Here is a 9479-nt window from a genome sequence, read left to right as displayed (position 1 = left end):
TGTTTTGTTTTGTGTTGTGTTGTTTTGTTTGAGACGGGGTCTCACAATGTAGCTCTGGCTGTCCCAGAGTTCACTATGAGATCAGACTGGTCTTGGACTCAGAGAGTCCTACCTGTCTCTGCCTCCCGAGTGCTGGGATTAAAGGTGTTCCTTCTTGATCTTTATTACTTATCTTCCCGGTGCCATGCTGCTTTCTAGACAAGGAAGCCAGGGTGTCTGGAGTCACAAGAGACACCAAGTAATAAACTGAACTGAAATCTTGTGTAGCAGACTCCAAACCTTTGCCCCTGCCACATGACTGCCTTTCTTAATAAGATGAGTTTTATGGCTAAGAATCGAGATGTGCGCTCTGGTGACTAGATTGTCATCATCTTGAGAGGTCTAACAAAATTACATTTTCCAGCCTAAAGGGCGATGAAGTTGACTGTGAGTTTGGGTGACACTTTGGTCACAGTCTTCACTCTAGATCGCATTGCTTTTGTCTTTCACACTTCTTCACCGAATCCCTTAGTATTTTGGCTTTTCCAGAGATGAACCCTTAGTGGATTTCTTACCAACAGATCTCTTCTTAGATGCACCAATCTCCTTAAAAGTGTTTTTGAAACTTTTGTACATATGAACGGAATACTGGTTGCCTCCTGCCTTCCTCTGCATGTTCTCTCATGAGCCTGTGAATCCGTTTTCTTCCAGCCAAAATCATCTTGCTCACTACACCAGTGACTTCTTCCTGTGTGTGCTTTCTCATTAGTTGCCAAGGAAGAATCAAGTTAAACATGAGTTTAGGTCAGCTAAAGACCTACATTCAAACTCCTCGGCCCCCTCCACACACACACACACACACACACACACACACACACACACACACTGAACAGATCACTCTGTGTCCTGTCCCTTTACTCCTCAAATCAAGCACCATCACCCCAGTCTCTCTGAACAGTTGTCACCAGTCTCTAAGTAGCTACTCTGTTTCTAGTTCTGTACCTCCATAGCCACCCTCCTCTGTGCTGCTGCCAAAGGCTGATCTAAAATGTAGCCGAAGCATCTCAGTCTCAGTGTTAAGCCTTTCTCTGCAAGTAGGATTGCCTACTAGAAACAGTTCAGTTTCACTAACTGGACAGCTCCGTCCCAGTGGCTGCCTGTAGCACGGCTTCTCCAGCACCCCGGCATGTTCACAATGCCCATGGAAGTCATGCAAATATTCAGTTCTATCTTTGCTCAAGCTAGTCTGTGTACCTTAGGTCTTCTGCCTTTGGCTTGTCAAGTTCTTACTCATCATTTTAAAAGTTAGATGACATGACTAAAGAAAAAGATTGACAGCAAATTCTAAAATAGCAAACACATGGTTAGCAGAGCTAATGGAGAGAGGGCATAACGAAAGAATATACTTTAAAGGATGCATTAGCCCCTGTTAGCTAATAGCCAGAGTTTATTAGTGTACGTGTGTGTGTGTGTGTGTGTGTGTGTGTGTGTGTGTGCATGTACATGTTCCTGCCGGTGCACATGTATGTTCAGGCCAAAGGACAACTCCCACCTTGGTATTTGATGGGGTCTCTCACTGGCACTGAACTCAATGATAAGGCCAGGTTGGTTGACTGGGGAGGTCAGGACATCACCTGGGTGAGTATCCACCTCCCCAATGCTATGCACCACCATATTTGACTATATTTGTATGGGTTCTGGGAACCAAACTCAGTTCCTCATGATGGTGGTTCAGTGACTGAGCCATCTCCCCAGCCCTGGTTTCCAGAACTTATAAAGAACATTTAAAAATCACTAGACAAGGGTTGGGACATGGCCCAGCAGTTAATAACCCTTCTTTCTCTTCCAGAGAACCTATGTTTGGTTCTTAGCACCCACTTTGAGATAACTGCTTGTAACTCCAATCCCAGGAGATCCAACCTTTTTCTGACCTCCCAGGCACCCAGACACACATGGCATTAACACACACAACTACACATAAGAAAAAATAATGAATCTTTTAAAAAATTGCTAGACAACAAAACACAAAAGTAGACAGAAGATATGAATGGAGAGTTCATGGGATTAGGAAGAATGTTGGATATCCTTCAGAATGTGTGACTGTTCTTCGCCGATGATAAGGAAATACTAATGAAAGTGAGATCTCGCTCACTTTTCTACATATTGCTTTGACAGGCATTTAACATACTGATAAAATCCAACGCCGGTTAAACTGAGAGTGTGGTTATACACTGATCTGGTAAGCAATCTGCCAACAAGTCAATATTGTAGTTCCCCTGTGACCCTGCTGTTCCACCTCCAGTATTCTCAGAATGTCCTGGAAGAAGTATAAAGGTCCATCCATATCACATCAGAGTTTCATAAAACCTGAATGCCTGTCTCGAGAGAAAGCTTTTTTTTTCCATAGGGCTGGTGATATGGCTCTGTGGCGATGCACTTGCCTGGTATGCATGAGACTCTAAGTTCAGTTCCTAGTATAAGGAAGAAGGGGAAGAAGAGGAGGAGGGAAGGGGAAAAGGAAGAAGAGGGGAGAGAGAAAAGACTTAAGAGTTTCTTTGATAATGGCTCAGTCTGTAAGCTGCTCACCACTCAACCATGAGAATCTGAAATTGGACTCCGATCGCCATGTGGACTCCTCACGGCTGTGTGAGCTGTTCATACAAGAGGGCACTGGTCCTCCCCAGAAGTGGTCAAGAGAAATCCAAGATTGAAGTCTCTGGAGTGACAAACTCATTCCTGTCATGTTGTGTGGGTCACCAAGACCAACCACAGTCCAGTGAAGAAGTCTTTTAAAAATGACAAACAGGATGTGCAAATGAATGGTCTCCCAATTTCCCAATTTTAATTTTTTTTTTTTTTTTGAGACAGGGCTTCTCTGTAGCTTTGGAGCCTTCCTGGAGCTCACTCTGTAGACTAGGCTGGCCTCGAACTCTCAGTGATCCACTGTGTCTCTGCCTCCTGAGTGTTGGGATTAAAGGCGTGTGCCACCACCACCAAGCTGTCCAATTTTACTTTTTAAAGAACGGTTTGTATATGATTACACGTATAAAAGACAGCAGGGCAGTCGCCTGTGAGCCATGGTAGGGTAGAGGCTGGCAAGCACTGAGGACACCGTTTCCTTGTTATTTATAGCTTGTTTCCTTTGTCTGAACGACAATGAACGAGCAGGAGCCACATTTATAATTAAAAATGGTAAAGTAAATTTCTTTACAACCATTCGTCTTTCTTCAGAAAGCCTTCTCTGCTCCCTGTCAAGCTGATATAATTGCCTTCCTAGGTCCCTGTCTCCTGCTGCAAGATTCCCCTGCTGCCTCATCTTCCTGGTGCTGCCCCTCCCCCACGTGTGGCTCCCCAAGGACCAGCTGAGTGCTGGCCCTCCAGTCCTCCGCCTAACAGACTGCCCAGCACAGAATATTTGCCTGCTACGTTTGTTGAATGAGTGAACTAAAAGATTGATTTTAGGCCACTAATATTTATTGAGTAGCTCTAAAGATAAAGAGCCTGTGTCTAGACCTCTGGTAACTTGATGCCAATTGGTCAAATGGCTTTGTGACCTCCGATTCAAATTCTGGTTCAACTGATCTTGCTAAATATACTATGGTGTTTACCTTTTTCTTGATTTTCTTTAGGAACTTATCTAGTGACTAATTTTGTTGGAGATGGGGTTCATTTGTTAGATCCTACTAGAAAACCATATCTAATACAGCTGGGAACATCCGCTGCTTCATACCCTGTAGACCAGAAATATTAAGCTCAATAGTCTTGCCTAAATGAGAAGGGTAAGGTAGCTGAGTCAGCCCCTGATCCTCCACCTAATGTTAGGCTCACAAATGGAAGCAATTATAATTGCTGGCAGAAATGAATCATTTCAAAACTAGGTCTGTACAACCACTTCTTTATAATATTCGCTTATAATAGGATGTCTTGCAGCAGCAGCCCTGTGATTGGAGTGGTCCAGAGAAAAATCGCCTATTGAAAACCTTAAAAAACAAAAGAAGTTCACTTTTAGTCTTGACCTCTGTTCTCTGCGTATTTTGAATATACCTTTAACGCATACACATAATTTGTACGGCTGTTTCAGCCTTCGTTATTTCCTAAACCCTTGAAAACCAGAGTCTCTTAAGTAGCTAATAGTGTGTAACCACAGCTTACAGTAATAAAAACGAAGAGTTCCCCAGGGAACGGGAAGCGTTCAGTACAATGCATCTGGGACTTATTCCTGCAAAGTCAGCTCCGTGGGGGCCCAGACTCTCCTGAGTGCACACCTGTCAGGGACAGGCAGGTGGCTGGCTGTACCAGACACTGGGCACTAGCTAGCCAGAGCCTGAGGGCTGGCTGAGATGGTGGGCTCTCCCCACAAAGCACCCACAGCACAAAAGCTGGCCAGGACAAGGAACGGCAGTGAAGCTGAGATTCCTGCTCTAACGATTTCCCCCCCACGATGAAATAATAATCAGTTTCTACATCTGTATTCTACTATCGAGTTCAGCATAGACGTGTATAAAAAGAGATATTAGGTTTTGAGGAAATATGTACATCCCATGTGTCCAGGCAAGGAGGTGCGGTGCTTAAAGGTTATGAGTTTGAAATCCCGGTGGCTAAGAGAGGAGACCCCACTGACTGAAAGGGGCGCAATGCGAAGAAGATCTCGAACTTCCAGCCACAGCCTGGCCTTGGCTATACATTTCAGACAGCGGGAGAACTAGCGTGGCACTTAGAGAAGCCAAGCTAGCAGCTGTGTTCCTGCTGAGTTCGCTGTGGGTCAGAGCATAACTTCCCGGCAAGTGAATTCAGATCAAAGTCTCATTGGTTTGGGGTGGGGATAGAGAGGGTCACAAAAAGAAAAGTAGATTTCCCAGGGAGAAAGGAACACAGGTACCTTTCACAAGTACTGAAGGCCATTGGTGTACTTCCTGGCCAGGAAAAGCGACACCCACACCATTCTACTCCCCAAAGTTGCCCATGACCATCTAGCAGGCTGCAACCGGTTCCCTGGGATGCAAAAACCATTTCTACAGAAACTCCCGACAGGGCGGAGAGTTTGAGGTTCATCGCTGCCGCACCCACCTACTTTATCCCCTTTAGCACGCCTCTGGCGCTAGCCCTCCACCCCTGGGGCTTCCCTTCCAAGCTCCTCCACTACTAGTACTGTCTGCTTGTCGTCGTCCCCCATCCTCCCCACCCCAATCTCAGTTTCTGCTGTTTGGCCCATTTTGTCTCTTTGCCTAAATTAAATGTGTCCCTCCACTTCCATGATCCCCTGCCGAGACGCCATCCTTTATGAGAAAGCTCCCGCAGGGCCATGCACGATCCCAGAACCTTTGCTGGGAGGGCTGCAGACTCCAAGCTCTTCGCCTGGCACCAGAAAAGGTCAGCCTCCGGGCTACAAAGCATTCCCGGCAGCGGGTTCTTTCAAAGCACTGGGTTCTTGAGTGTCAGGGCCCCCCCTCCCGCCGCCCTTCAGCACCGACGTGTCTGTTTCCCGTGCATCGCTGGGAGAGACCGTGGGTGGAAAATCCGCTGCAACTCGCGGGCCACCGGGCTGGGGGCGCCGTCACTTGTTGCGACCAATGAACGATGTTCAATGCTGGGGCGCTGTTGTTTCTAATACCGTCTTTAGCTGTGCAGGGGATCCCCCAGCCCGCACCCCACTGCTCTGCCACTGTGGGAGGGAAAGAGGAGCCGCACCCCGACAGCCGACCCAGGTGGGCACTGGGAGCCCAAGGGGCTCAGATTCATCCAACCCCAGGGCAGCCGGCCCAGTGGACCAGTCGTCAGCCCACACTCCGCAGAGAGCCCAGCCTGACCCGGGAACCGCGCGGGACACGTCTCATCGCCGCTCCTCACCTACTTCCAAGTCGCGGTCCTTAGGATTCCCGCCACTCCTCGCAGACCCGTCCCCCACCCTTGGCACTTTTCGGAGTCCCCCACCCTCGCCTCCCGGGAGCTGCGGGGCAGTCGCACGCGGAGCCGCCGAGCTGCGAGGACGCCCGGCTGGAGCTGCCCCGGGCAACCTAGCCCACACTCCCTGCCCTTCGCTTCGCCCCGCCGCCGACTCTGCGCCCCCGCCGCCCTCGCTCCGCGCTTCTCTGCTACCCTCCCGCCAGTCCGGAGCTCCGCCACGGGCGAGTGCGGCGGGGCCGGCGCGATGCGGCAACTGTGCCGGGGCCGAGTGCTGGGCATCTCGGTGGCTATCGCGCACGGGGTCTTCTCCGGCTCGCTCAACATCCTGCTCAAGTTCCTCATCAGCCGCTACCAGTTCACCTTCCTGACCCTGGTGCAGTGCCTGACCAGCTCCACCGCGGCGCTGAGCCTGGAGCTGTTGCGGCGCCTGGGGCTCATCGCCGTGCCCCCCTTCGGCCTGAGCCTGGCTCGCTCCTTCGCGGGGGTCGCGGTGCTCTCCACGCTGCAGTCCAGCCTCACTCTCTGGTCGCTGCGTGGCCTCAGCCTGCCCATGTACGTAGTCTTCAAGCGCTGCCTGCCCCTAGTCACCATGCTCATCGGCGTGCTGGTGCTCAAGAACGGCGCGCCCTCGCCAGGGGTGCTGGCGGCCGTGCTCATCACCACCTGCGGCGCCGCCCTGGCAGGTGAGCGGGACCCGCGCCAACCCCCGGTCCACCCTCCCCTCCCGGTAGAGGTAGCGGGGACCACTCGGTGCAACGCCCCTCACTGCCAGACGGGGAGACTGAGGCAGAGCGAGGCAGAGAGCTTTGAGTGGTCCTTGGGCTCACAAAAGGGACTTTGCTCCTGAGACCCAGCGCAGCCTTCCTCAGTCTTCAGCCAGCCTCCTCCATCAGCCCTCCCCTCACCCCCGGTGCCCCGGCTTCCGCCCCCCGCCCCTTTTCTCAGCGCGTCGCCCCCACCCGGGTCTTTCTGGTTCAGCCCTTTCCTACGGGAGGGATGGAGAGTCAGTCGCCTGAGTCGAGAGCTGGAGTCCAGCCCCGGACTGAGCCGGAAGGAAGGGGGCCGGGAACTTCCTCGATCACACGGGGTCGGGAAGCTAGGGAGATGAGAGTGAAGCCTGGGTGACCCAGGCTCGTTCGGAGTACCCGGGCACTAGACAGAAGGGACCCGCCTGGGGCTCAGGTGCGGGAGGAGCTGGGAGGATCCTGCGGAATCCAGCTGCGGGCCTCAAGGGAAACCCTCTTTCCAGGGCCCAACCCGCCCGGGGTGAGGCCACTAGCTGGGGTTCCCTCTCCCTTCCGGTGCCTACGGGGCGGGGTGGAGGAACCACCCACCCAGGTGACCTCCGTGCCGGTTCAGAGATGCCAAGGCGCCCACCCCGAGAGCATCTTAGCTCTCGGTGACCTTCATTCTGGCTAAAGGAAGACACTGGGCTTGACTGTCGCATTTTGACACAGTAATGGAGGCACGAAGGGCTTCTGTTGGGTACCGGGGAAATTCGTGGGCAGAAGTGGGACGCTAAGCATGTTTTGCAACGCGACATGCTTCCCGGAGTGGATGACCACCCGCACCAACCCTGTGTCTCCTCTCTTTTTCTTTCCCGCGCTGATTCGACCGTCTTGGGTCGCTCAGGAGCTGGTGACCTGACAGGCGACCCCGTTGGGTACGTAACGGGTGTGCTGGCGGTGTTGGTGCACGCCGCCTACCTGGTGCTGATCCAGAAGGCGAGCGCAGATACAGAGCATGGGCCTCTCACCGCACAGTATGTCATCGCGGTCTCCGCCACCCCTCTGCTGGTCATCTGCTCATTCGCCAGCACCGACTCCATCCACGCTTGGACCTTTCCAGGCTGGAAGGACCCCGCCATGGTTTCCATCTTCGTGGCCTGCATCCTGATCGGCTGTGCCATGAACTTCACCACACTGCACTGCACCTACATCAACTCCGCGGTGACCACCAGCTTCGTGGGCGTGGTGAAGAGCATTGCCACAATCACGGTGGGCATGGTGGCCTTCAGCGACGTGGAGCCCACCTCTCTGTTTATTGCTGGAGTCGTGGTGAACACCCTGGGCTCCATTATTTACTGCGTGGCCAAATTCGTGGAGACCAGAAGGCAGAGCAACTATGAGGATTTGGAATCACAGGCAGCAGCAGAGGAACCGCAGTCAAGTGGGGACCTGCTACCTTTTGCTATGGAGGAGCTGCCCGCTGAGGGTGGAAATAGCGGGTCGGAGGGTGCAGAAAGGGCGGGTGGCTCCATACAGCAAGGTGGGCAAGAGGCAAGGGGCAGTCCCAGAGGGGTCTCACTGGTGGCTGGGAGCTCAAGCATAGAAGAGCATTCTGCTGAAGGGAGCAGGAAGTCCTTAAAGGACGCTTACTTGGAAGTGTGGAGGTTAGTGAGAGGAACTAAGTATATGAAGAAGGATTATTTGATAGAAAATGAGGAGTTACCCAGTCCTTGAAAAAGACATGCATGTATGTACATATGTACATACGGTTATTTTATATGGTAGAAATAACGTTTAAGGAAGGGCCTCCAGTTTTATTCTGAGGAGCAGGGGAAGAGAAGACAACAAGCGCTAAAGGGGCCAACAGGGATGGATGAGCACCTATTTATTATTTATTAATTACCTAGTGGGACTTTGCCTGGGGTGCCACAGAAGGAAGAGACCGTGCAGGTGCTTAACAAAATCAAAATGGGATTTCAGCTTCAGACTCCTGGACATTTGTTTTTTGTCTTTATAATCATAACCAAATATTTGCATGTACCAAGAGTCCCTCAGCCACCCCTTCCAAAGAAGGCTTGTAGCAAGATGACATCACTTAATAAGTTCAAAGATCACATTCAGGGGTACATTGCTGATGACAGAACTATAGTTTTTATTGCCTGCGAGGCAAAGAGTATATTGTTGAAATGGCATTTATTAATACACTGAGTTGTTTACTCTTCGGGTCATCTGCAATATCGTGTTTACTCGAATTTTCCATCCTTCATTTTTTTTAAATGAGTATTCTATTATTCTATTATATATTAATAGGAAATGTTGAAGCTATTTTGAAGACATGTGTTCTTAGCTTTGATTATGAAGTCTAAAATTGGCTCTTTGTAATTATATATCTTAAAGGCTGTTTGGGTCCCTTGCTTTATAATATTTATTATTGAATGCTATAACCTTTTTAAAAAGTCCATTTTCCCTCATGTAATCCTCTTTCAAGCAAATGCAGTGGCTGGAATATAATTCAGTGCTGACTGTAGAACAGTCAGAAGGGAAACAGGCTGCCTTGGAGAGCATCCCAAGTCATACTGCACAACCCCAAACTCTGTTACAAAAAGAGCAACTGCTATATTCGCATTATGATATTTTTCTATCTTATATTTGTCAAAATAAAGTGTGAGCCTATCTGTAAAGAGGTGGATTGTTTGAGTTTGTTTCAGACACCTTTATGTGCTGCTGTTGGGCAGTTGAAAACTGTTGCCCTCGTGGGGAATATAGGCACTGTTGTGCAAGTTTCAAGCCATTGGGAGCTTTCTTTCATTTTACTGTTCCCAATGGTGGCATTGACCTTCTGACCTTCCCGGTGTTGAGATTACCCAG

At 50.4% G+C, this 9479-nt stretch overlaps 1 protein-coding gene across 1 annotated transcript; it reads left to right on the top strand.

Moving 5' to 3' along the window:
• Positions 1–6127: 6127 nt before the first annotated feature.
• On the top strand, positions 6128–9123 carry Slc35d3 (solute carrier family 35 member D3). Its single transcript, XM_050159508.1, has 2 exons — positions 6128–6566; positions 7516–9123. Exons 1-2 carry the CDS (start codon positions 6128–6130, stop codon positions 8343–8345), a joined length of 1269 nt encoding a protein of 422 aa, XP_050015465.1. The 3' UTR covers positions 8346–9123.
• The last annotated feature ends 356 nt before the right edge of the window (positions 9124–9479 follow it).

This window comes from Alexandromys fortis, unplaced genomic scaffold, assembly GCF_014885135.2.
Source record: "Alexandromys fortis isolate MF-2015 unplaced genomic scaffold, M_Fortis_MF-2015_v1.1 scaffold_107, whole genome shotgun sequence".
Taxonomy (NCBI): Eukaryota; Metazoa; Chordata; class Mammalia; order Rodentia; family Cricetidae; genus Alexandromys; species Alexandromys fortis.
The sequence above is the reverse complement of the archived record's forward strand: the minus strand, read 5'-3'. Positions and strand labels throughout refer to the sequence as shown.